Source organism: Sus scrofa, chromosome 3 (genome assembly GCF_000003025.6).
Source record: "Sus scrofa isolate TJ Tabasco breed Duroc chromosome 3, Sscrofa11.1, whole genome shotgun sequence".
In the NCBI taxonomy this organism is placed as follows: domain Eukaryota; kingdom Metazoa; phylum Chordata; class Mammalia; order Artiodactyla; family Suidae; genus Sus; species Sus scrofa.
Window position 1 is genome coordinate 4820979 of NC_010445.4, and position 27925 is coordinate 4848903.

At 48.0% G+C, this 27925-nt stretch overlaps 1 protein-coding gene across 1 annotated transcript; it reads left to right on the top strand.

The window, feature by feature from the left end:
• Positions 566-27713, top strand: LOC110260073 (alpha-2C adrenergic receptor-like). Its single transcript, XM_021087965.1, has 3 exons — positions 566-574; positions 5054-5509; positions 25873-27713. The coding sequence occupies exons 1-3, from the start codon at positions 566-568 to the stop codon at positions 25891-25893; spliced, it is 486 nt and encodes a 161-aa protein (XP_020943624.1). The 3' UTR covers positions 25894-27713.

Below are 27925 nucleotides of genomic sequence, written 5' to 3' on the forward strand. Positions count from 1 at the left end.
AAATAGCTCAAAGGTATGGCCCAAGATATTATCTATGGCCCTTGAGGAGGAACTGGAAGTCCTTGACTTTGTTGTAGGCTAAAGTATTACTATGTTGTTTTGCTTGACTGTTTTCTTTTGCTTTTGCATCTTCTCACTTCTTGAGTTAAATGTACTCTTTGGAACTCGGGCTAAAGTTTTTCTACAAAAAAGAGGCAGGTGGAAGACATGGGGTGGGGGGAGGCCTGTCCAGGGAAGGCCCTTAGGATCCTGCTCAGTTACAAACACACGTCTTTTTATTTATTTATTTGCTTATTTACTCTCTTTTGGCCATACCTGTAGCATAGAGAGGTTCCCAGGCCAGGGATCAAATTCGAGTCTCCTAACGCACTGTGCCAGCCCAGGGCTTGAACCCACACCTCTGCAGCAATCTGAGCCACTGCAGTTGGATTCTTAACCCAACTGCACCACAGCGGGAATTCCTCTAATGATTATTAATGGACCCACTGATCTTGCATTCTCAGGACTCAAGGGGACCGAGTATGAAAATAGCTACTAGTTTCTGGGTACAATCTGTCTGCCTAGGATGTGCCAGGTACTCTGCATCCCTGGTCTCATTTATTTCTCACAGATCCACTTTAGGATGGGTGGGGTTTTTTGGGGGGAAGGGGGGCACACTTGCACGTATGGAAGTTTCCAGGCTAGGGGACATATTGGAGCTGCAGCTGCTAGCCTTCATCACAGTCACAGCAATGCCAGAACCAAGGTGCGTCTGCGACCTACAGCTCAGCTCATGGCTATGCCAGATCCTTAACCAACTGAGCAGGGCCGGGGATTGAACCCACGTCTTCATGGATACTAGTCGGGTTCATTGCCACCAAGCCATGATGGGAACTCCTAGGATGGGTGTCCTTATCCTCACTTTTCAGAATCAAGTTACAGGGCATCAAGAAGTTGCTGAACCTGGAACCCTGCCTCCTCTGTGCTTTTCTCACCAGGTTATATTGAAAAGAAAAATGGCTTTATTATTTCTCTCACCGGAGACTCTGCTCTGAGGACAGAAGGGAAGATTAAAGGCAAATCACATGGATCCTTTGACTGACAATCCAGATTGTTAATAAAATTATTTTCCTATTTGCCTCTGCCTCTTTCCTCCCCTCTCTCCTCTCATAATCCTTTGTACCTCTATGAAAATACTTTTCGCACGGACTTATAATTAGTTTTGTCTGTCTGTTTCTCAAATGATAATTAGCCGAATGTCTCTCCTAGAGATGTAAGAAAATTGGGGCTGAGTTAAATGTTAAGCCATGAGTCTAAACTAACCAGCCTGCTCCAGAGCTTGGAAGTAGTGAATCCTGATATAGAATAAACCTTAAATCTTGTTAGTGTGTCTGTGTGTTCCCTTCCACCTCTCATTATGTCGAATTACAACAGGCTTCTTACCCTGGTAGTTAAGCTTTATGGTAATTTGATTTGCTATTGTTTGTGGCAACCCAAGAGCTTGTTAAAAGTGCCTCGTTGCCTCAATGGCATTTAGAGACAAAGAATGAGTAACCAGGGAGGAGCTATATATATATCTTACATCTCTGAAGCCCATCTGGTCTTTCAACATAGTTCTAATAAACAAGACTGCCAACTCTCCACCCATTAAATCTTTACAGGCCTGAGAATAAATTTAGCTGATCTCCAAATCTGTTTTCACATCGTCAGATGGATTTGGAGTCTTCTGGCAAATTTCCCATCAAAGACCCTCGCCTTTCAAATTTAATTTCCTCAATACTGTATAAAGAAGTGTTCCTTTGGTGTTTGGGAGGGGATGGTTTGAAAAAGAATGAGAATCCAGCAGCATGTGTTCTGCAGTCCTCAAAGATAGCCTCCACGGTGCACTGAAAGGAAATGATGGCTCACTAAAAAAGGGAAGTGAGCTGTTTAACGTTCACGATACACGTAGCAAAAAGCCATGCTGCAAAAAAAAGGGAAACTCAAGGTTTGTGCAAATCCTTCGAAAAAATAATATTTTAACAATAACGGAGTTCCCGTCATGGCGCAGTGCGAATCTGACTAGGTTGCAGGTTCGATCCCTGGCCTCACTCAGTGGGTTAAGGATCTAGCGTTGCTGTGAGCTGTGGTGTAGGTCGAAGATTTGGCTTGGATCCCACGTTGCTGTGGCTGTGGTGTAGGCTGACAGCTGAAGCTCTGATTAGACCCCTAGCCTGGGAAATTCCATATGCCTTGCGTGCGGCCTAAAAAGCAAAATAATAATAATAATAAAACTAGCCAAAAGCTAAGAGCCCTCAAATATCTATTTCTTCGTCTGAAACACAACAGGTAGTGAATATAGTATTATGGACCATCCAAAATTACAATTCTTGGAGTTCCTCCATGACTCAGTGAGTTAAGGACCCAAGGTTGTCACTGCTGAGGCTCTGGTCACTGTTGTGGCGTGGGTTCAATCCCAGTCCCAGGAATGTCCACATGACATAAGAAACGCCTTAAAAAAAAAAAAAAAAAAAGAGTACATTTTTTTTCTTTTTTGGCCACAGAGTTGCACATGGTACTACCAGGCCAGGGATCAGATCTGAGCTGTGGTTTTGACCTACGCTGAAGCTGCCACAATGCCAGATCCTTTAACCCACTGTGCTGGGTTGGGGATCAAACTTTCATCCTGGCACTGCAGAGACACTGCTGATCCCATGACCACCACAGCAGGAACTTCGTAACGACTCTTTTTATATATTAAATACATAAAGAAAAATTATTATTTGCTTTTTAAGGCCATACTGCAGCGTATGGAGGTTCCCAGGCTAGGGGTTCAATCGGAACTACAGCTGCTGGCCTACACCACAGCCACAGCAACGGAGGATCCGAGCCGAGTCTTCGACCTACACACAGCTCACAGCAATGCTGGATCCTTAATCCACTGAATGAGGCCAGGGATTGAACCTGCAACCTCATGGCTCCTAGTCTGATTCGTTTCTGCTGTGCCACAGTGGGAACTCCAAATAAAGAAAAATTAGGAGTTCCCGTCGTGGCGCAGTGGTTAACGAATCCGACTAGGAACCATGAGGTTGCGGGTTCGGTCCCTGCCCTTGCTCAGTGGGTTAACGATCCGGCGTTGCCGTGAGCTGTGGTGTAGGTTGCAGACGCGGCTCGGATCCCACGTTGCTGTGGCTGTGGCGTAGGCCGGTGGCTACAGCTCCGATTCGACCCCTAGCCTGGGAACCTCCATATGCCGCGGGAACGGCCCAAGAAATAGCAACAACAACAACAACAAAACAACAACAAAAAAGACAAAAGACAAAAAAAAAAAAAAGAGAAAAATTATAATGCTAAATAATAGTCAGAATACTAGAAATTCTATGCAGTCTTTTTTTTTTTTTTTTTTTTTTTAAGGGCTGCACCTGCAGCATATAGAAGTTCCCAGGCTAGGGGTTAAATTCGAGGGTCTACACCACAGCAACACTGGATCTGAAACCACATCTGTGGCATACACCACGGCTCACTGCAACACCAGATCCTTAACCCACTGAGCAAGGCCAGTTGGGTTCATTACCTGCTGAGATACAACGGGAACTCCTACTGTCACTTTCTTAAAGGAATTCAGACTTGCCTTTCATTTGACCATGAAACTTTTTTCCCATCTGTATCAAATTCCCAGACTTTCTCTTGGGTGAGCAGAAATAAGGATATATTGGAGTTCCCGTCGTGGCGCAGTGGTTAACGAATCGGACTGAGAACCATGAGGTTGCGGGTTCAGTCCCTGCCCTTGCTCAGTGGGTTAAGGATCCGGCGTTGCCGTGAGCTGTGGTGTAGGTTGCAGATGGGGGCTCGGATCCCGCGTTGCTGTGGCTGTGGCGTAGGCCGGTGGCTACAGCTCCGATTCGACCCCTAGCCTGGGAACCTCCATATGCCACAGGAGAGGTCCAAGAAATGGCAAAAAGACAAAAAGACAAAAAAAAAAAAAAAAAGAAAAAGAAATAAGGATATGAAATAGTTGGTCCTCCATGAGAAACAAGGTATCTACCCTCACGCCAGGTAGATCTTTGATAGAATCCTATATGCTTAAGTAGGAATTTATAAATTCACAGTCAAAAAAAAAAAAAATCCCCAGAGTTCCTGTCGTGGCACAGTGGAAATGAATCCACCTGTGCCACGACAGGAACCATGAAGACGCAGGTTTGATCCCTACCCTCGTTCAGTGGGTTAAGGACGGAGTTGCTGCTGCTGTGGCTGTGGTGCAGGTTGGGCAGCCACAGCTGGGACTGGACCCTTAGCCTGGAAACATCCATATGCCTCATGTGCGGCCCTTAGAAGCAAACAGCAACTCCTCGAAACCCCAGAACACTTAAAGTTTTGAAAGTTTCAACAGTTTTACTTTTTTTTTTTTTTAATGTTCACTTTATTTTTTGTCTTTTCTAGGGCCGCACCTGCGGCATATGGAGGTTCCCAGGCTAGGGGTCGAATGGGAGCTGTAGTTGCCGGCCTACGCCAGAGCCACAGCAACGCGGGATCCGCGCTTCATCTGTGACCTACACCACAGCTCATGGCAACACCAGATCCTTAACCCACGGAGCGAGGCCAGGGATCGAACCCGCAACCTCATGGTTCCTAGTCGGATTCGTTAACCCCTGAGCCGCGACTGGAACTCCGACAGTTTTACTTTTTACATCAGAGTCTTTAATTAATATCATTATTAAAAGATTAAGTTATATGTACCTTGACACTGTAATCTACAGAGAGAGTAAGTTCTGCCTGTTGGCCCCAAGAAGCTTTCCTTTGCTTCTTTTTTTAAATTGTAGTAAGAACACATAACATTTACTACTTAACAATTTCAAAGTTGAGCAGCCTTAAGTACAAACACGTTGCTGTGCCATGCTAAACCAACGGTTCAGATCCTCCTTTTGTTTCTATTTTCTTGCTGCCAATAGAGGGCAGGCAGACACAAGGTACCAGCCCGCCTCTCGAGGGGGCCACCTAGCCCACGCATGCGCTTCTTACCTGGGGAAGGTGAATGGGGCGGGGTCTAGGGGCGGGGCCAGGGCACGCAGGCGCGGCGCGGGCATTGTGACGTCAGGCGGCGCGGCCCCGCAGAGAAGAGGCGGCTGCTAGCAAAGGCGCTTCCCAGAGCGTGACGCGCGGACTCCCCTCCCCGTGGCCCGCCCGCCGGCCCGCCTCGCCGCCGCCTCCTTCGCTCCCTCAGCGCGGGCCAGCGGCCGGGGCGGAGGCCCGGGGGCGTCGCGGCGCCGAGAGGGCGGGCGGGCTTCGGAGCGCCGGGCGGCCCGGGTCCGCGGCCGGTCGGTGCGCGGCGGGCGGGCGGGCGGGCGGGCGGCGGGCGCTGGTCTATATGGCGGCGGCTCTGTCGGGCCTGGCTGTCCGGCTCTCGCGCTCGGCCGCCGCCCGTTCCTATGGGGTCTTCTGCAAGGGACTGACCCGCACGCTGCTCATCTTCTTCGACCTGGCCTGGCGGTTGCGCATCAACTTCCCCTACCTCTACATCGTGGCTTCCATGATGCTCAACGTCCGTCTGCAGGTGGGTGAGCCGCGCCCCTCCGGCCCCTCTCCCTCGACCCTCCCTAAGTGCAGGTCCTCCCAGCGCGGCCCGGCCCACCTTTCCCAGGACGCTGAAGATGCCGCTGCGAGCTGCTAAGCCGGATGCTGAGCGTGTGCCAAGCACCGTGCGTTTCTCCCGCAACCCCACGGGGCGAAAACCCCGCTGAGGTTATTGTTATCCCTGAGCCGCAAACCAGGCGGGGAGGGGGGCGTGGAGCGGCTGGCCTCGGGTGAGGGCCTGCAGCTGGGGCGTGCGGTCCGCGGCGAGGCGGGTGGATGCTGCCGCCGGCTCGAAAGGCCCTGGCTCTGAAAGAGGACATTTTGCCCATAAAATCAGATTGTTAGGCCTGGAGGTGGGAATGGGTGGTGGTGGGGTTATGGTTGACTTTTCCAGTTCTCAAACTTGACGAAGCTTTGAAGAAAATTATCTCTGATCCTGAAAATAGGTAATTATCGTTAGCCAGTGTTCTGATAGGTTTATCTTATTTATCCTGGTTAGGAAGAGGGTGTGTATATGTGAAAGGCGTGCAGGTGAACGTGGGGGAAAATGAGGTGGAAGAGGAGGGAGGCAAAGGTTCAGAGGCCCAAAACAATTCCGATGTGAAAGAGTACACATCTACGCACCCGGCACCGTGGAGATCATTGTTGCTGGTGGTGACTGACGTTTCTGTATCCCCCCTCCCCAAATTCCAGGTGCCTCTTTTAGTGGAACGAAAGTCATCAGAAGGAGAATTACTTCTTTCTGTGTCTTAGATGGCTAAGGGCTGAGCTCCTCTTGGTTTCCATTTACATGGAGGCTGTTGCCTGCTGTGTGCCAGGCAAACACTGCATGATGGAGGGACGGTCCCCGTCCTGCAGGAACTTACAGTCAGGCAGTACTTCTGTTGCTCCCTGTTGTGCAGAGTGAGGAAGCCTGAGCAGTAGGACCCAAGTTTGATACAGGCAGGACAGGTGTTTTCTTTTTTTTTTTTTCCCTTCAGTTTGGTTGCATGAGAATATAATTGTCTGGGAGTTCCCTGGTGGCCTAGTGGTTAAGGACGTGTCGATGCCGATGCTGTGGCTTGGGTTTGATCCCTAGCCTGGGAACTTCTGCATGCCGTGGGCACAGCCAAAAAAAAAAAAAAAAAATAGTAATAATATAATATAATTGTCTCTAAGCTTGGATGGTCAGATTTCAGGTATCCTTCACTGGTGATGGCAGGCCACATAAAACTTCAACCAGCTGTTGAGCACAATTGTGTTAAGGTGAGTTGTGATGAACCTGCCTATTTCAAGGCCCAGGTTTGGACACTTTTATGTGAGCAAGGGCTTACGGCATCCTTAGTGGTACCAGACTAAAGGAGTAGAAAACTCCGTCTTCCCAGTGGTATCCGTGAGTAAAAGGTCTTGGGGTAATGACTGGAATAAACCAGAAAGCTTGTGCTCTAGCCAGTTGTCAGTAGCCAACTGGTCTTCACAAGATCTAGTGATTTCCAAGAGAGATTGGAAATTCTGGTTTTGAAACATCGAAGTAAAGAAAAATTAACCTTATGAGCAAAATAAAATGTGTTTGCAGGCTATATTTGACCCCCACACTCCACTTTGGAAACTCTTGTGCTAGAGTTAAATATTTATAATTTGCAGTCATCTGTAAAAGTCACAAGAATGTAAGAGAAAATCTAGTATGTAGTGTTGAAAACACCCAGCTGTGTACCATTAAAAAAAAAAATCACCTTTCTTGGGCGTTCCCAGTGATCTGGCATTGTCTCTGCAGCAGCGTGGGTTTTGATCCCAGGCCCAGCACAGTTGGTTAAGGATCTGATGTTGCCACAGCTATGGCATGGGTCACAGCTGTGGCTCAGATTTGATCTCTGACCTGGGAATTTCCATGTGCTGCAGGTGCGGCCAAAAAAAGAAGAAAAAAAAAAATCGTCTTTCTCATTTGTCCGTTTACCTGTTTATGACCAGCCAAGTTAACATAATCACACACCAAACTATTGCAGTAGCCTCCATCGATTTGCCACAGGGCTGTTGGTGAAGTCTTTTAAAAATATAAATCATAAGAAAAAAAAAAGATAGAAAAAGAAGACAAAATTGTGTCCCATTGCTTATGGAATGCCGACCTGACTTCTTTCCACCTTTCTCACCTCTTGCCTGGCTTTCTCCTTGCTTGCGCTTCTTTCTCATCTTTTCTTGTCGATTCTCTGCGTGCCCCAAGCCCCTTCCTGCCCCTGGGCATTTGCACTTGCTGTCCTTTCCACCTTGAGTGCTCCTCTCATGCTGGTACATTCTCACACCTGGGTTCTCATTTCAGAGCGGTGTTTGGGGGTCACCATGTCGATATAATCTTGGGCCTACTGTCACCTCTGCAGGAGTGCTGAGGGCTTGTTTCCCGTCAATAAGGGGTGAAGACGTCCCTTGCCGTTACGCAGTTAGTTAGTGTTTCCAAATCCATTGTTTGTAAGGCAGAAAGATAATCTCTGGAAAGTTTATTCAGATGTGAATTTCCTAACAAGGAATTTGCACTGTAATGCTTGAGGGTTAAGTGCCTGTTGGAGGCGGGAAACTGGCTCTGTGATAAGAGTGGTGTGGGCAGTAAGGAGACCTGGACACACTAGGCTAGTGGGTGGCTTGGTGGACTTGATGCCAGGGGATTGTCCAGACACAGCACAGCTTTAGAGACCTGGAAGCTGAATGCTCTGGCTGTAGAGCACAGGCTTTTTGGTCAGTTCAGAGGCGAGTGGGAAGGCACAGACAAGGTGGTCCACCCGGTACCTTGGGGAAGGGCCGTCTAACTGTGTGAGGATTTTAGGTTTGATCTTGGACTTGGGTCAAGTGCAGCAGCAGCCATGTTACATGCTGAGGGGGACCAGGTGGGAGTAGGGGTGTCTCTTTAATAGTTACATCTGCTCCTTTAAACTCCCCCGCTGGTTTAGAGTTTCTGTTCGTTGGTAGAAAGGCATTAACGTCCCTGATTCCAGGGCTTAATTAGTTTGGCCTCTGGTAAAGGGAAGTGCAACAGGAAATAGAATCAGAAAAGGGGGCAGCGCCACTCACCCCACCTGCTTTCTCAGAGCACTCTGTACCTCCTTGTCCTGGCTGGAGTCAGTTTTGTGAGTTACCAGGAGTTTTCCCGCATGTTTACTCAGGACCCCCAGATCATCTGTCAGCAGGGCAGCCAGGCATTTTAGGGAGGTTGATAACCTTTTCTTCAGTTTGAAAGAGAAGACAGATGCAGAGGACCTCGTAAATGAGAAGGGCTAGGATTTAAAAACACCGTTCGCAGGAGTTCTGTTGAGGCTTAGCAGGTTAAGGATCCAGAGTTGTCTTTACAGCAGCTCAGGTTCACTGCCTGGCCTGGGAACTTCCGCATGCTGCGGGTGCGGCCAAAAAGGAAAAAAAAATACTGTTTGCAAACAAGCCTTAATCTCCTAGAGCCCATTCTAGGGAATTAAGCATTAATTAATCTTAACATCCTAATTATTTATGTATAATCTGAATTGTAAGGCAGTTAAAAAAAATAGGAATCCACACCAAATACCAGAGGTGGTAAAAAGAAGATAAAAAGTTATACTGAAACTTACTATAATTGAACAGATTATGCCTATAAGTTTTCAGTTATGTGTCCTCTGGAAGGAGTCAAGTATCTTAGCCCCAGGTCACCTAGATTCTTGTAACTATTAAAGGAGGAGGCCTAGGAGTTCCCATTGTGGCTCAGCAGGTTAAGGATCCAGTGTTGTCTTTATGAGGATGTGGTTCAATCCCTGGCCTGGCTCTGTGAGTTAAGGATCCAGCGTTGCCGTGAGCTGTGATGTAGGCCGCAGATGCAGCTCGGATCCCGCGTTGCTGTGGCTCTGGCGTAGGCTGGCGGCTACAGCTCTGATTAGACTCCTAGCTTGGGAACCTCCATATGCAGCGGGAAGCAGCCCTGGAAAAGGCAACAAGAGAAAAAAAAAAAGAAGAGCAGTTGAAAAAGATGACATCATGAAGGTGGATGACCGTCGTCAAACCACGCCTTGTCCTTAGTTTTCTGTGCCACCAGCCACACCGCCCTGTGTGGATCAGGCCAGGCCGAGAAGCTTTCATGGCGCCTCCTTCTGTGTGGCCCCTCTCCCTGTTTTGTTTCTAACTGCTCTTTCTTAGTCTCCTATCTCTGAATGACTTTCCAAGTCCAGCACTCCAGGCCTTTCCGTGTTGCCCCATCCCTTGCAGATCTATATTTATTCCTTCCAGTTCAGTGGAAAGAGTTCACGAGTGCAGGGAGGGCTGCAGAAACTGGGTGCTGTTCTGAATTTGGAGCAGGCCTCGTCGATGAGCAAGACGGAAGATGAGGGTCTTAGCCATGGAGATGTCAGGGTTAGAAGAGTGTTTTCATTTCATGCAGAGAAACCCTATGGTTGGTGCCAGCCCCCTGTGTCCCACAACGGTGGGAGGCTGGTCAGTGAGGCGGGCGGCACAGGAGATGGGGGCGGAGAGGCTCACGTGTTGTCTTGTAGGCATTGCAAGGACGTGGGCTCCATCTTACGTCCAAACATTTGTCAAGCTAATACCGAGCCCAAGACTGTTCTAAGGGTTAACTGCAGCTTGAAATGAGTTCTATTTTGTTGCTTGATCTACATCAAGCTCCTGGAAGCAAGTTGGAGGAAACGATAGCCTATTAAGAGAACATCATAAACGCTTATGAGCTTTGAAAAATCTTAAGAGGCAAAGTTAAAAGCATGAGCTCAGTTACATGTAGGAGTTTGTTCTGGCTTCTGGAATATTGAACAGCAGCCATAGACTTTGAGATGGAAAATTCCAAACATGTAGGAACGTAAAAATACTGTTACTCTTTCCTGTCTTTCCAGGGAATGTGATAATCATGGCTTTTCATAAACTTCTGAAAACATTTCAACCTACAGAAATGAACCTCCTTCTGGTTCATCGCCAGTGTGGTCTTCCGTGTCCTCACAGGGTTGGAAGGGCTAGGGACTGCTCTGGGGTCGCTCAGAAGAACGTTAATCTCATTCGGCTCCCAGCAGCCCCATCTGTGGAGGTTAGGCTTTCAGCATAAGAATTCTGGGGGGACACAGGCCTTCAGACCGTAGCACCTCCTGAAAGGTTTGTAAGAGCTGATAAGAATGAATTGTTTTTATTTTTTAATTTTTATTTATTTATTTATTTATTTGTCTTTTTTGCCTTTCCTAGGGCCGCTCCCACGGCATATGGAGGTTCCCAGGCTAAGGGTCTAATCGGAGCTGTATCCGATGGCCTACACCACAGCCACACAGGATCTGAGCCGTGTCTGCAACCTACACCGCAGCTCATGACAATGCCGGATCCTTAACTCACTGAGCGAGGCCAGGTATTAAACCCTTGACCTCATGATTCATAGCTGGATTTGTTAACCACTGAGCCACGACGGGTGCTCCAAAAATGAGTTGTTTTTAAACATGAGAACTAGGAGTTCCCGTCGTGGCGCAGTGGTTAACGAATCCGACCAGGAACCATGAGGTTGCAGGTTTGGTCCCTGCTCTTGCTCAGTGGGTTACCGATCCGGCGTTGCCGTGAGCTGTGGTGTAGGTTGCAGACTCGGCTCGGATCCTGCGTTGCTGTGCCTCTGGCGTAGGCGGTGGCTACAGCTCCGATTCGACCCCTAGCCTGGGAACCTCCATATGCCGCGGGAGCGGCCAAAAAAAAAAAAAAAAAAAAAAAAGCAAAAATCCAAAAAAAAAAAACATGAGATCTAAAACCCTTAGATGAGAGTGTAGAGGAAAATCTTCATGATACCGAGTTTGGCAGTGATTTCTTTTTTTTTTGTTTTGTTTTCTTCCCATTTCTTGGGCCGCTCCCGCGGCATATGGAGGTTCCCAGGCTAGAGGTCCAATCAGAGCTGTAGCCACCGGCCTACGCCAAAGCCACAGCCACGAGGGATCCAAGCCGCATCTTCGACACACATCACAGCTCATGGCAACGCCGGATCGTTAACCCACTGAGCAAGGGCAGGGACCGAACCCGCAACCTCATGGTTCCTAGTCGGATTCGTTAACCACTGCGCCACAACGGGAATTCCTCCAGCAGTGATTTCTTTTGAAAAGCGCAGGCAACAAAAGAAAAGGATAAGGGAGTTCCCACTGAGGCTCAGCAGGTAACAAACCCCCCTAGTATCCATGATTCTATCCTTGGCCTCGCTCAGTGGGTTAAGGGTCTGGTGTTACTGTGAGCTGTCGTGCAGGTCACAGACGGGGCTCAGATCCCCAGTTGCTGTGACTGTGGTGTAGGCTGGCAGCTGCAGCTCCGATCCGATTTGACCCCTAGCCTGGAACCTCCCTGTGCCATGGAGGTGGCCCCTAAAAGGCAAACAAAAAAAGGATAAATTGAATTTTGTGAGTATTAGACTTTGGTGCTTCAAAGGGTACATTCAGGAGAGTGAAGAAGGCAGTTCACAGAAAGGGAGAAAGCATGGCTGACCCTTGAAGAACATGGCTTTGAATTGCATGGATCCTCTTGTAAATGCTAACACTGCATGACCCGAGGTGGCTGGAATCCTCCGATGTAGGAAAAAACCCAGTCCAAAACTGGCAAAGGACTTGAATAGACACAGCTGTACTCGCACCATTTCTCCAGAGAAGATACACCAACAGCCAGTAAACCCATGAAAAGCTGGGCAATTGGAGCTTGTTTGTGGGTGGCCAGGCCACCAGCTGTGGTGAGGCCCTGATGCATCATTCGGATGAACTCTTTTTTTTTTTTTTTGTCTTTTTAGAGCCGCACCCTTGACACATGGAGGTTCCCAGCCTAGGGGTTGAATCGGAGCCATAACTGCTGGCCTACACTACAGCCACAGCCACGCCAGATGCGAGCTGCACCTGCCACCTACACCACAGCTCAAGGCAACGCCAGATCCTTAATCCACTGAGTGAGGCCAGGGATCGAACCCACGTTCTCATGGATACTAGTTGGGTTCGTTTCCACTGAGCCACGACAGGAACTCCTAGGATGAATTCGGAGCTCCAGGCACCAGCTTGCCCACTTCAGCCTCGTGGCCCTGGTGACCAGGCTCCCTCCCCATACTGGCCCTGGGGGGTACAGACGCAGTGTCTGCCTTGCCTCTGGCCTCTCCCAGACCCCACCCCACCCAACCCCCACCCCAGGTCAACCTGTCTCCCTGAGAGACTCGGGGCCCCTCCCGACTCTTCCTGTCCTGTCCCAGGGAAACCTGTAGACCTGAAGGATGAGTCACCACTCTTTTCTCACTGGCACAATTTCCCTTCCCAGACTCAGGGTCTCCCAGGCCAGGCTTAGTCTCCAGTAGCCACCACTGACTAACTGCTCCAGCTCCAAATCTGAGTGCAGCTGGGCAGGCTGAGAAACATTCCCCTGCCTAGCCCTTGCCTGACCTGGCACTGCCCCCAGGACGCTTCTCTGCTAGGGAGGCAGTAAAACCCAGAGCTGGGGGGTGGAAGTGAGGGAACTGCAAATCAAAGCTGCAATGAGGCAGTTCCTGTAGGGGCTCCGCAGTAATGAACCCATCTGGTGTCCGTGAGGACGCAGGTTTGATCCCTGGCCTCGCTCAGTGGGTTAAGGATCTGGCGTTGAGATGAGCTGTTGTGTAGGTTGCTGATGCAGCTCCGACCCCAAGTTGCTGTGGCCGTGACGTAGGCTGGGAACCCCTAGCCTGGGAATTTCCATATGCCTTTGGTGCGGCCCTTAAAAAAAGCTGCAGTGAGATACCACGTCACACCCGTTAGGATGGCTGTGGGCGGGGGATCGGGGATGTGGAGGAATTAGAAGGCTTGTGCACTGTTGGTGGAAATATGTGAAATAGTGCAGTGGCTGTGGAAGACAGTTTGGCAGGTTCTCAAAAAGTTAAACATGAAATCACTGTATGATTCAGCAGTTTCCCTTGTAGGTATAGACAAGTGAAAGTTTTGAAAACAGATTCAGGCATCATGCCCCAGTGTTCATAGCAGCACTTTTGACAGCCTCGAAAAGGTAGCCCCAACCCAGGTGTCCATCAGCAGATGAGTGGATAAACAACATGTGGTCCCTGATACAGCGGACTGTTACTCAGCTTTATAAAGGAATCTCATTCTGACACCTGCTAAAACTCGGCTGAATCTTGAGGACGTCATTCATAGAGACAGAGTGTGGAAGGTGGTTGCCAGGGGCTGGAGGAGAGGGAATGGGAATTGTTCAACGGAAACAGAGTTTTAGTTTGGGATGATGAAAAGTTCTGGAGATGGGTGATGGTGATGGATGGTAGACTTTGTGCATATTTTACTGCAATTTGTTTGTTTGTTTTTGTTTTTTAGGGTTGCCCCCTAAAGTTCCCAGGCTAGGGGTGATTCAGAGCTACAGCTGCCAGCTTACACCACAGCCATAGCAACTCGGGATCCGAGCTGTGTCTGCACCCTACACCACAGCACATGGCAATGCCGGATCCTTAACCCACTGAGCAAGGCCAGGGATTGAACCCGCATCCTCATGGTTGCTAGTTGGATTTGTTTCCCCTGCGCCACAACGGGAACTCCCTTTTACTGCAGTTTTTTAAAAAGTTCTTGAAAAGTATTAGGCTCTTGGTGATTGCGGCAGTGTTAAGTTGCCATAGAAGTTTCTAAGTGCCTGTTCTTAATTTTGTTCTTCCACGGTCACAGTAGCAAATTGGGGAGGGGGGATAGGAGCTAGTGCCTTACATCCCTTTCAGGATTTTAGCTTACTCTGGGTGACACGGGAAAACGTTTCACTGAGATGTGACCTAACCTGATGTGGACATCATCGGGGATCGTTGTTTAAACACCTTTATTGTGGAGTTCCCGTCGTGGCGCAGTGGTTAACGAATCCGACTAGGAACCATGAGTTGCGGGTTCGGTCCCTGCCCTTGCTCAGTGGGTTAACGATCCGGCGTTGCTGTGAGCTGTGGTGTGGGTTGCAGACGTGGCTTGGATCCTGCATTGCTGTGGCTCTGGTGTAGGTCGGCAGCTACAGCTCCGATTGGACCCCTAGCCTGGGAACCTCCATATGCCACGGGAGCGGCCCAAGAAATGGCAAAAAGACAAAAAACAAAACAAAAACAAAAACCTTTATTGTGAGAATATTCAAATATACACAGAAGCGGAGTACATTTATCCCTTAGAATCCACAAGAGGCTGGTCCCAGGCCCCCGTGGATACCAAGATTCATCACTCGCGTCCCGTGTCTAAAGTGGTGTAGCGTTTGCATCTCACCTGTGTACACTTGCCCTTAGATTTATAATCATCTCCAGATTACTTTTGTTACCTAATACAGTGTAGATGTTGTGTAAACAGTTGTTAATACAACATAGGTGCTGTGTTGCCAGCACACAGCAGATTCACGTTGTGCTCACTGGAACTTTCCGGAAAACTTTTTTTCAAAAATTTCTGTTCCTTTTTGTTTTTGTTTTATTCTTTTTTTTTTTTTTGTCTTTTTTTTTTGCTATTTCTTTGGGCCGCTCCCGTGGCATGTGGAGGTTCCCAGGCTAGGGTCGAATCGGAGCTGTAGCCACCAGCCTACTCCAGAGCCACAGCAACGCGGGATCCGAGCCGCGTCTGCAACCTACACCACAGCTCACGGCAACGCCGGATCGTTAACCCACTGAGCAAGGGCAGGGACCGAACCCGCAACCTCATGGTTACTAGTCGGATTCGTTAACCACTGCGCCACAACGGGAACTCCTGTTTTATTCTTTTTTGACCACCTGCAGCATATGGAGGTCCTGGGCCAGGGATCAGATCCAAGCTGCAGTGGCAACCTATGCTGCAGCAACGCCGGATCCTTAACCCACTGTGCCTGCCTGGGGATTGAACCTGCATCCTGGTGCTGCAGAGATGCTGCCGGTCCTTTTGTGCCACAGCAGGAACTCCTCAAACTGTTTCTGAGTCCCTCTTACTTGAATCCTCAGATACGGAACTCACAGATAGGGAGGGCCAACTGTAGTATAAAGAACTGCACGTAGCCATCACTCCTGTTCAACTCGTTGCCAACCTTGTTTTATCTCTTCCCCCCAGTCCTGCACTGTGTCCATCTGACCACCCCCATGCTGGAGTATTTGAAGTAAATCCCAGCCAGAATGGGTCACTTTTTTGGTTTGTTTAATTTTTGCTTTGAAGTAATTTGACTTACAGAAAAGTAGTCAAAATAGTGCCAAGGGAGTTCATGTTGTGGCTCAGTGGGTTAAGGACCTGATGTTGTCTCTGTGAGGATGCGGGTTCGCTCAATGGGTTAAAGAGCCAGTGTTGCCACAGCTGTGGTGTAGGCCAGCAGCTGCAGCTTTGACTTGACCCCTGGCCCCGGAACTTGCATGTGCCTTAGGTGTAGCCTTTGGGGGAAAAAAGAAAAAGGGAACCTTCTCCCAGCTTCCTCCTGTGCTTAGTAACCTAACCTCTTCCCTATCAGAGTGTGGTTATCAGAGCTAAGAAATTAGCAAGGGTGCATACTGTTTGGATTTCACTAGTTTCTTGCACCAGTGCATTTTTTTCTGCCCCCAAACCCCACAGGGCATTTAGTTGCCATGTCTTAGTCTTGTGCAGTCTGTAATTTCCTTAGCCTTGTCTTGTCTTTGATGGCCATCGGGCATTTGGTGGCTCGCCCTCTTGGCTGCTGTGAGTTCGGTTGTGCACATTGACGGAGAGGCACAGCTTAGGTACCTACCACGCCTTCAGTTCCAGAACACCACGGTGCAGCGAATGCTGCCGTAAAGGGAGTCGCACAAGCCTTTTCATTTCCCAGGGCATATAAAAGCTCGGTTTAGGAGGTCTCTGCTCGGCAGGTTCAGGTTCTGGCGTTGTCCCTGCTGTGGTGTGTGGGTTTAGTCCCTGCCCCTGGAACTTTTACATGCTATGGGCATGGCCAAAAATAAAAATAAAAGCTATGTTTTTACTGTAGTTTGTAGTTTACTGTAAAAGTGCACTAGGATTATGTCTCAAAAATATACATGCCTTAATTAAAAAATGCTTTATTGCTATAAAATCCTGTCATCTAGCCTCCAGTGAGTCATAACCATTTTTGCAATAGTAACGCTAAGGAGCACGGATCGTGGATCACCAGTACAAACATAATAGTAATGAAAACGTTTAAAATAGTGCGAGAATCACCAAAATGTGACACAGAGACACGAGGTGAGTAAATGCTGTTGCAAAAATGGTACTTGATCAATGCATGTTTGCTCTGACCTTCAATTTGTAAAAAACACGATACTTGGGAAACAATAAAGCAAGATGTGGAGTTCCTGTCGTGGCTCAGTGGTTAACGAATCCGACTAGGAACCATGAGGTTGCGGGTTGGATCCCTGCCCTTGCTCAGTGGGTTAAGGATCCAGCGATGCCGTGAGCTGTGGTGTAGGTTGCAGACGCGGCTCGGATCCCGCGTTGCTGTGGCTCTTGTGTAGGCCAATGGCTACAGCTCCGATTAGGTCCCTAGCCTGGGAACCTCCATATGCCACAGGAAGTGTCCCAAGAAAAGGCAAAAAGAAAAAGAAAAAAAAAAAAAAGCAAGATATGCCTGTATAGGTTTTGCGTGGACATATATTTTCATTTCTCTTGGTTATGTACCTAGTGGTGGAATTGCTGGGTCATATGTTAACTCTGCATTTAACCATTTGAAAAAAATCACTCTGACTTCGTGGTAAGAGCGGGGATGGGGGGTGGGGTTGAGGGGTTTAGCGGGGGGGGGGGGCAAACCTTAGAGAAACAGGAGAAAAGTGCTGTTCATCAGACAGCAGCAGGATTGCATTGAGGGTGTATTTTGGTGTTGGAGCCAGCAGGCTTGCCTGCCTGCTTGCGTTAAAGGACAAGGTGGTATGAGAAAAAGACTCATTTGCATCTCTTTTTTGGTGAACTGTACATGTTCTTTGCCCATTTTTCCAGTGGGTTTCTTAGAGCTTTCTGTCTATTAGGTAAGAGTTGTCTTGGTGTTCCCTTGTGGTGAAGCGGGCTAAGGATCCGGAGTTGTCACTTTTTGGGTACAGCTGAAAAGAAACAGAAAAGACGGTATTGTCTGAGACAAGTTGACGTTTTTTTCCAGTTAGTATATTTTTGACTTTGTTTATGATGTATTTTTGCCATACTGAAGTTTACGGAGTCGCATTTAATAGTCTTTTTTGACTTATGGGTTTTGTCATAGAAAGGCCTTCCCAACTCTGAAGATCTAAGGAATTCGCGTGTAACGTATTCTGGTGCTAATATATCATGTTTTACTTTTAACTGTAAAGTGTTGGAGTTTATCTGGTATTTGGTGTACAATATTGATCCAAAACGACCTTTCTACAGACAATACTGCCAGGGAAAACCGTGTGTGTCCTTGTACATACGTTCACTCAAAGGTGTGCTTCAAGGGAGTTCCCGTGGTGGCACAGTGGTTAACGAATCCGACTAGGAACCGTGAGGTTGTGGGTTCGATCCCTGGCCTTGCTCAGTGGGTTAAGGATCCGCGTTGCTGTGAGCTGTGGTATAGGTTGCAGACTCGGCTTGGATCGGCGTGGCCTGGCTGTGGTATAGGCCGGCGGCTACAGCTCCGATTTGACCCCTAACCTGGGAACCTCCATATGCTGCGGGAGCGGCCCTAGAAATGGCAAAAAGACCAAAAAAAAAAAAAAAAAAAAAGTGTGCTTCAAGCAGACAGCCCTTTGCTTGGTACACGTTCTGATGCTAATGCCCAGACTGGGGCAGGACCTCAGCAAACACTTGCTGATTCAGTCTGCAGCAAAAAGTTGTAGGTGTAGAGTCCCAAAGGAAAGATTATACTCATTTGTAAATAATTTGTGAAGTTATTGCCCACTTTCTCTCCACTGAGGTTGTTGAACTGTGTGCTTCCTCCAGCAGTGGGGGGTGCCTGGGGGTTCCCTCCCCTTCAGCCGTTCCAGTCTGGGCCTCTGCCCCCCCACCACGAAGCCTGCAGTGGTCAGGCCACTTCCACGTTGCCATCCAGTGGTTCCTTTGTCCTCAGCAGCCTTTTGTCCTGGTTCCCTAAAACGCTCTTCTGGCGTGGTACTAACAGCTGTTTATTGGATGTGAGGGATGCTGGTCAGAGAGGGCTCGGTGCTTTTGCACGTTGAGGCCTCACGACAGCCTGAGGAAAGAGGACACAGCCAGCTCGGCCCACCCTCCTCGCCCCTCGGACCTGTGAGTGCATCTTGGAGCATCTTGGTGGCGGAAGGAGGCGACAGGGCGGTGACCTGCAGGAGCTGTGGAGCCGGTTAGCGCGCAGGTGTGATTTGGCTTCGCCGAGTGGTCCGTGGCAGGAACTCAGTATGTGTGTCTGCTTCCTGTGGTTATGATTCAGTTTAACGCAGAGATGACCAGCCCTTCCTCTTTCTCATCCTCTACGCTGTGAAGCAACTTGAGGAATTTGTTTCAGCCACCTCCTCAGTCTGGTGGTTTTAGTTGTGAGCTCAGTGACCTCAGTGACAGTAAGTCCACTAAGATTAACACCTGAAAGCTGAGAGGCTGTGATACTTACATGTGGAATCTAAAACATAATTAAAATGAATGTATGTGCAAAACAGAAACAGACTCACAGACATTGAAAACAGAATGTGTACATGTATGTGTAACTGGGTCACCATGCTGTACAGGAGAAAAACATTGTATTGGGAAATAACTATAAAGAAAGAAAGAAAGAAAACCAGTGGTTACGGGAGGGGGAGGAGGGAGGGGCAGATTAGGGTTTGGGATTAACAGATGCAAACTACTGTGTATAAAACAGATAAGCAACAAGGTATTTTGTACAGTCTAGGAAATTAGAGCCATCATCTTGGAATAACTTTTAGGGGAGTCTGTGAAAATACTGAATCACTCTGCTGTACACCTGAAATTAATACAATGTTGTAAATCAACTATACTTGAATTAAAAAAAAAAAAAAACCGTGAAGGTGGCCTTGGAGCAGTTGGTGAGCCTCCTCAGGCAGGACCCGCTCCAGGCCCATTGTCCACCCTGGCCGAGCAGCACCTGCTCCTTTCGCTGTGTCCCCACCCCCACACAGCCCCTCTGGGAATAGCCTTGCCAGCTGGCTTTCAGGGCATAGAGGCTGGGTTATTTTTAGTTTCTAGAGCGTTGGTATCCAGACCGTCAGGTCCCTGAGGCCATTAATAGCTCAGGTTGGGGAAGGGACAGTGACGGCAGCCCAGGAGGGCAGCCGCCGCCTAACTGGGTCAGACCCACTGTCACGCAGCAGGCCCGCTGTCTGCAGCCGCGGGACTCTTGCGGAGGACCCTGGACAGGCCCACCCTCTGGCCTCTGATTGTGTTCTCAACCTTTGTCACCTTTTGGGGGGGGGGCCCAGGGGGGAGGTAAGGAGTGAGTAAGCTCAGAAACGTCTCCCAGTCCTGCGCTTCCCTTTTCCTGATTTATACTGTCTTGAGCTTCACAACAGACTTCCTCATTCTGGGGGGCAGGTCTCCGCTTTTGTGGGTATACTGTTTTGTGATCATTCATGCTGCTTAGTAGTTTGTAGACTTAACCTGGAGGGTTAGGAGTGGGCGATGACGGGCCAGCTGCGGCCAAGGACAGTTGGCCGTGTCGTCGAGCGTGCTTTGGCACTCTGGTGTAGTAGAATGTATGCAGTACCGTGAGAGTAAACCACAGCATCTGTTTCACCACAGTGGCGTGTGCATGTTCAGAAAGTATTTGAAAGTTGTTTTGGGCTCTCAAAATATAAGTAAAGTGTGTAACAGTCTAATGGGGGAGAGTTGGCCAGTTGAGGGCTTAGAGCCGAAAGGTTTCACCGACCTACTGTAGTTGTTAAGAGAATTAAATAAATACATAGTTTATTACTGGACATACTTAAGAACTACAAGACCTTATTCTGTCATTATTAAGTGCAATGATTATTATTACAGATTGTATGATTACACTAATGATATCTAATATAAGACATATTAATATGATTCTGGCAATACGTCATCTTTCTGAATGGTACTAAATCCTTGTACAAGGACATAGTAAAAGTGTTAGAAATTAATTTTCCTGAGAGTTGGCCCTTATTAAATGACCTGTTTTTTTTTCAGACTTCAAAAATACATATTTAGGAGTATTTCCATTTCAGGAAAATACTCATCCTTAGTACATCTCAGATCAGTAAAATAAATGTAAGGTTTAAAATAATATGCTTTGCACAGTTCATTTGCAAGAACTGTCGAGAGAAGTTAATTAGATTTGACTTGGTGAACTTTGAAAGTGTTTATTTTGATTCGTAGCCAGAATTGCATCTCTTAAAAGGACAGGTGTAACTATGCGTGGTGATAGATGTCCTACTGTGATCATTTTGCAATATATACAGATATCAAACCATGTTGCACACCTGAAACTAATCTAATGTTATGACAATTATATCTAAATTAAAAAAGAATTGCACCTTATGTTTGTATAGGGCTTTTTTTACTGCTCAAATATATTTGTATCTGTTGTTACGTAGTGTAATGGTCACTTGTGTAGATACAAAGTTTCGAGCATGCCCCATGGAGAGATGTATCTACCCACATGATGTAAATAAGCATATATATATATACGTACACTTATTTATAAACCATGTATTTTGCACTACCAAAATATGGTATGTATTATAAAACACAGAAAAAGTGACAAGATAAGAATGAACTAGGCAAAAATGTTCTGGTGTCTTCTCCCATACTCCTTGAGGTGGGGTCACTCCGTTTTAAAGGCAGCTGGGCTGGTGGACCGTGTGGGGAGTTCTTCCTTCGGAGTTTACCTGCCACTGACTTAGTTGTTGATGCAGGAAACATTTCTAACTGCCGTCTCATTGAAGCGTGCAGTGCCGTCGGGCCTGCGACCCTGCGTTTTCCCCGGGGGCTCTTTCGTCTTCCTCCTTGGCGCCTCTGCTGGGCCCCTGGCCGTCTGGTCAGTGGATCTTGGAGATCCTGGCTTTCTTTATCTCCTCTCTGGATGTGTTGCAATAGGGCCGTCATTCTTCTGCCTCCCCAGAGCTGGCGACTGAACCTGGGCCCCAGCTCTGAGGTAGAATGTTCACTGATGCAGCAGCTTGCCAGAGCCCCAGGGTCCAGCACTGCTGCCCAACCCCAGCGGCCCCCACCTTCCGCACTGCTGTTCTCCCCTCTGGGTACATAACCCCTTCCCTAACCAGGATCGAAGGCCAGGAAACCTGCATCTCGCCAGTCACATCAGAGGGAGGAGACTGCAGGGTCTCTCCTCTCTCCTCTCACAGGCTCACTTCTTCCTTTCTCTTTCTCTGCTCTATCCAAATAGCCTCCTCCTGGGCGAGATTCCTTTCCATTCTCGCCACCACACTGCAATCGAGGACTTGATCTAAAATGCAAATCTGGCCGTCGTTTCCAGGCTGAAGAGCCCTCAAGTGGCGGCTTGTCACCTGCTGGGTGAACTCCAGCTCTCGGCCAGTGCCTCCCGCTGCTGGCCCCTGGTTGGCGCCACAGCCCCATTCCTTAGCCCTCTTTGCTTTCTCCTTCAGCCTCCAATAATACTTGCTTTATTTTCTTCCCAGGGTACTCTTTAAATTTCCAAATAATTTATACAGTCGTATAGCTCAACAGTCTCTCGGTTCCACGGGACGGGTTAAGAGAAACAGCAGTTTCCTGCCTCAGGTTTCTCCATCCAGCCACCAGCTGACTCTCAGTGTTTCCTTCTCTGTCTCGAAATTGCACGCTTGCAGTGCCTGACTTTTCATTTTTGAGTTAATCTTTGTCCTACTGTGGGAGACGAGCTGTTAGCTTTTACCTGAAGCTGCATTTCCATCTTTCCTCCTCCCGAAAAGAGTGACTGCACTTGAGTTAGATTACTTTTCCTTAGGCTAGCCTCTTAGAAAAATTACTGAATACAATTTGTGTATGGTTAAAATTTCCATTTATCAGTGTTCTAGGGATATGCTGTTTTTTAAAGGAATATGTGCCAAAGACTTGTTTTTTAAAGTCATCGATTAATGAGGGAACTAGTAAGATGTTATAATCTGTTTAAAGGAGAATTTATTTATTTATTTTTGTCTTTTTAGGGCAGTACCCATGGCATATGGAGGTTCCCAGGCTAGAGGTCAAACCGGAGCCACAGCACTGCCAGCCTACGCCACAACCACAGCAACGCAAGATCCGAGCCACATCTTCGACCTGCACCACAGCTCACAGCAACACCGGATCGGGCCGGGGATCGAACCCTTGTCCTCATGGATACTAGTCGGGTTCATTACCACTGAGCCATGTGGGGAACTCCTAAAGAAGAATTTAGGTAAAACCCACGCGTGTAATCAAGAGTGCTCCAGTGAATGTAAACATGGGTGTGAAACTGGTCAGCGTGCACCGGGCAGTGAGCCCATTGTATTCCTCTGGATAGGATTCATTTCCAGCATTTCCATGTCTTTGGAGAGGAAGCCACTTGCCTTCCTCTCCGATTTTCTACAACTGTAAGCAAGTTGTCAAGCCGCGAAGACAAAGTTTGGAGCCCGTAAAATTGGGTAACTCAAAGAATGCTCTAGACAGCACACCCAGTAATGTTGGTTTTTTGTCCATTTCAAAGCCTTTCACAGTTTTGCCCCAGTTGGGGCATAATGTCACAGAAAGATTATTCTTGGTCGCAGAAGAAAGGCTGGTCTCAGTATGTTTGCAGGTGCCTCAAGAGTGCTGACCAGACAGGCCGCCTCGAGTTCGCTCTTGAGCAACTGGTAAAGTCACAAATCAGCTTCTGTGCAGAACTTCTCATGCGGAATTTCAGACAGGCTTTGAAAACCTCTGTTTGCTAGTCTTAGAGTGGGCAACTAAGCCCATGAAGCTTTCTGGGCCATGTTTTTACCTTAGTATGTAAAAATATGGGTGAATTCTTCTTTTAGAGAAGCTCCATAATTTGCTGAGATTCCTGACAAGCCAGTGAGTGATCTGAGGCTGGAATCTTGGATGCCAAGACCCCTCCATGCTGCTTTTCCTGGGAGGGCCTTGTAGACATCAGATCCAAGTAAAGTCATCCTTGATTCCTTCAGAGTGGCTTGTCATGCCTGTGTCCCTGAGAATCATTCTCAAATAGGACACTTTGAATAAGGCCTTGGTCACCCAGTTGAGTCATCAACTGGTTAAGGGGAGGACAGATTTTTGTTTGTTTTGTGGCGTTTAAAAAATTTTATTGGGAGTTCCCGTCGTGGCTCAGTGGTTAATGATTCCGACTAGGAACGATGAGGGTGTGGGCTTGATCCCTGGCCTCGCTCAGTGGGTTAAAGATCCGGTGTTGCCGTGAGCTGTGGTGTAGGTTGCAGACGCAGCTCAGATCCCACGTTGCTGTGGCTGTGGTGTAGGCTGGGGGCTACAGCTTCTATTAGACTCCTAGCCTGGGAACCTCCATATGCTGTGGGTGCGGCCCTAGAAAAGAAAAAAAACTAAAATTAAAAAAATAAAAAATTTTATTGGAATATAGTTGACTTAAGTTGTTAATTTCAGGCGTATGGCAAAGTTGAAATCAGTTATACTTAATACACATCTTCAGTCCTTTTCAGATTCTTTTCCCATGTAGGCTATTCCCAGTATTGAGTAAATTGCCCTGTGCTGTACAGTAGGTCTTGTTACCTATCTGTTGTTTTTTCCTATTTCAGTTTATTCTTGTTAGAGTATAGTTGACTTACAGTGTTGTGTTAATTTCTGCTGTACAGCAAAGCGACCCAGACACACGCACATTGTTTTTCTCACACTGTCTTCCATCACGCGCTAGCCCAGGAGATTGGGTACAATTCCCTGTGCCCATCTCTTTTATGTACAGTAGGGTGTATATGTCAGTCCCAACCCCCTAATTTATTCCTCCCTGCCCACGTTTCCCCTTTGGTAAACATAAGCCTGGTTTCCAGATGTTCGAGTCTGTTTCTCTTGTGTAAGTTTTTAGTACCCTTTTTATTAGATTCCACGTATTAGTGATCTCCTATGATAGTTCTCTTTCTCTGGCTTCACTTGGTGTGGTAATTACTTTTTTTTTTTTTTTTAGGCCGTATGTGTGGCATATGGAAGTTCCCAGGCTAGGGGTCTGATCCGACCTGCAGCTGCCGACCTACACCACAGCCACAGCCACAGCCATGCCAGATCCGAGCCTGTCTTCAGCCTACGCCACAGCTCACGGCCATGCCAGGTTCTTAACCCACTGAGCGAGGCCAAGGATCGAACCCGAATCCTCATGGATACTAGTTGGGTTCGTTATTGCTGAGCCACAGCGGGAACTCCAGAATGATAATTTCTAGGCATACACACACACACACCACACACACACACACTGCTGCAAATGGCATTATTTCATGCTTTTATGGCCGAGCAGTGTTCCATGGTGCGTGTGTACCACGTCTTTATGCATTCCTCTGGTGATGGACATTTAGGTTGTTTCCCTGTCTGGGCTGTTGTGAATAGACAGTACTTCGGTGAACATTGGGGTACATGTGTCTTTTCGATTAGAGTTTTCTCCAGATCTATGCCCAGGAGTGGGGTTGCTGGATCATACGGTAGTCCTATGTTTAGTTTCTAGGGGAATTTCCATACTGTTCTCCGTAGTGGTTCTACCAGTTTGCATTACAACCAAACCCCGTCCACATGGATACTAGTGAGTTCCTCACCTCTGAGCCACAGCAGGAACTCCAGGAAACTGCAAAGTACTGTTTTTTTTTTTTTTTTTTTTTTTTGTCTTTTGTCTTTGTTGTTGTTGTTGTTGTATTGCTATTTCTTGGGCCGCTCCCACGGCATATGGAGGTTCCCAGGCTAGGGGTTGAATCGGAGCTGTAGCCACCGGCCTACACTAGAGCCACAGCAACGCGGGATCCGAGCCGCGTCTGCAACCTACACCACAGCTCACGGCAACGCCGGATCGTTAACCCATAGAGCAAGGGCAGGGACCGAACCCGCAACCTCATGGTTCCTAGTCGGATTCGTTAACCACTGCGCCACGACGGGAACTCCCCAGTACTGTGCTTTTTGTTGTGATTTCTTCTTCTTTTTTAGCTTTTTAGGACTTCACCTATGGCATATAGAGCATATAGAAGTTCCCGGGCGAGGGGTCGAATTGGAGCTGCAGCTGCCAGCCTACCCCACAGCCACAGCAGAGCCAGATCTGAGGCCAGATCCGAGCTGCACCTGCAAGCTACACCACAGCTCACGGAACACTGGGTCTTCAACCCACTGAGTGAGGCCAGGGATCGAACCCCCGTCCTGACGGATATTAGTTGGGTGCGTAACCCGCTGAGCCACAACGGGAGCTCCTTCGTTGTGATTTCTAAGTCATAGGCTGATATCCTGTTTTCTGTCAAAATGTAGGAATTCCTGGTACCGAAGAGTGTTGAAAAGATCTTCGTACCGGGCAGTGTCTGGTGGGCGTGGACTCTCTTTGGCTCCCGTCTTCATTGTAACACTTTAATTTGATGGTCTTTTCCAGGTTCACATTGAGATCCATTGAACCTTCCTCGGACTGGCAGGTGTGTCCCGGGGCTCAGGGCACCAGCGAACACACAGCATGAGGGACGGAAGGGGACTCTTGGTGCCCGCCTCACAGCGGAGAAGGGAGCGGGCGGTGATTCAGACAGACTACTGTGTGGACTTGAGCCAACGCAGGAGAGCCCTGGGCCATCCGGTACAACTTCCAGGGTGAGTAAGCCTGCGGTTGCTGCAGATGGAAGTTTACAGAATGGGGAGATATCACTGGAAATGGAGAAGGATCTGAGTGCGGGCAGCCTTCTGCTTCGCAGTGGCAGCAGAGCACTTCCACGTGGGCACAAACCAACAAGGGGAAATTCAGCTTCAGCAGCTGCTCAGCGTGAGACTGTGGGTTTGCTCTTTGCTCCTCTGGAGGAGTGTTTTGCTGGGGTGTCCTGTGGTGCCGGGGACGCCCAGATGAAGGACCGCCTGCGAGGAGGGCCCCGGGCCTCCGACAGCTGCAGAGCTCGGAGCCGCCGAGGGGAGCCTCGGGAGTCAGGACTACCATGCCACCCGAAGCCGTCAGAACCCAGCGTTTCTGAGGATGAGCCACCAAGGGCTCTGCTGGAGAGGCCGGGCTCGGAGTTGCAGCCGCCTTGCCTGCGTTCCGTCCTGTCTGCGCTGCCACACGCACATCCTCACGTGTTCTTGAATGATGAGAAAAAATGCGTTTCCCCTGGCCATGCAAAGCCCATGTTTTCGGAGCCAACAGTAGAATACAAGAGAATGCTTTCATGTGTAATAAGTACCTCAGATGGTCTGCAGATAACACTGGCCTTACTGGCTCCACAAGCCTTTGAATTAGTGAATCTGTTATGCCACAGTTAAGGTACAGGCAGAACAATAAAAATAGATTAATTTTAAAAGTTGTCCTAGAATGATTTCTTTCGCATTAAGTCTGGATGCAAACGGTGCAGCCGTGAAGCTCCTGCTTTGGTTTGTATGTCCAGACAGACTTAAAGTAAGTAGAATTTAAACTCGTGGGAAGCGTAGGGAAGGAGATCGTTGAGTTTTAAATTGTGCATGAAAGACACTGAGGATTGGGCAGCCGTTCAAGGAGAATCTTGATATATCCTGTATAAACATCAGGTTAGAACTGAAAGACAGAACCAAGTTTTTAATACTCTTTGAACACCCATATTCTCAAGGGCTACTGTTCCCGATCCTGTCTCTCCGACCGTCTCCGACCAGCTAATGGAAATAGATGTTTTTAAAGTCTTCTCCTCGGCACTTGCTCTGAGCCAGGCTGAGTTGATGGTAAGCTGTTACCACTTCTGAATTTTGTCAAATAATTTTGGTCAGCAAAATCTGATTGCTCTTCTCACATCCCTTTCCTTCCACTGGAAATGCAATTTAAACGGAGGCCCTATGGTGAAAGTTGCAATATTAACCTAACTTTAGATAACCCTTTCTCAAACCGGGACCCCTAGCAGTGTTATTCGAAGTGAAAATGAGCTTGAGCCCACCTGCCGGAGCTCAGTTCCAGAGAGGCCAATCAAGGACTTCCCTTCCGGAAGGATTCCGGTTTCTAGGAGTCAAGGTCTCTCTTACACTGAGGTTTTTCTGAGATAACTCCTTTTGTTGTTAGTTGCTACCTTTGATAAAAGGCACTTAAGAGTGTAAGTTTTTAAGGAATCCCAAAGTAAGACTTAACCATTTTCGGAATTATCGATTGCATATATATATATATATCAGTTTATATTGTGTGCTAAAGTACCATGCTGTGTGCTATTTTATTGTTTTGGCAAAATGAAAAATAAATCCTGTTCTTTAGCATAATAAATGTCTTATTTTACCTGTGTAGTCTTGGTTCCTTCTGTCTTAATTATGAATGCTGCTGTCCTAGTACCTAAGCCTTTTAGCACCAAGTGGTTTGCTGATTTAGAAGACTGGAAGCAAAGGACAGAAAACAAAATTTAGGAGTTCCCGTTGTGGCGCAGTGGTTAGCGAATCCAACTAGGAACCATGAGGTGGCGGGTTCGATCCCTGCCCTTGCTCAGTGGGTTGGGGATCCA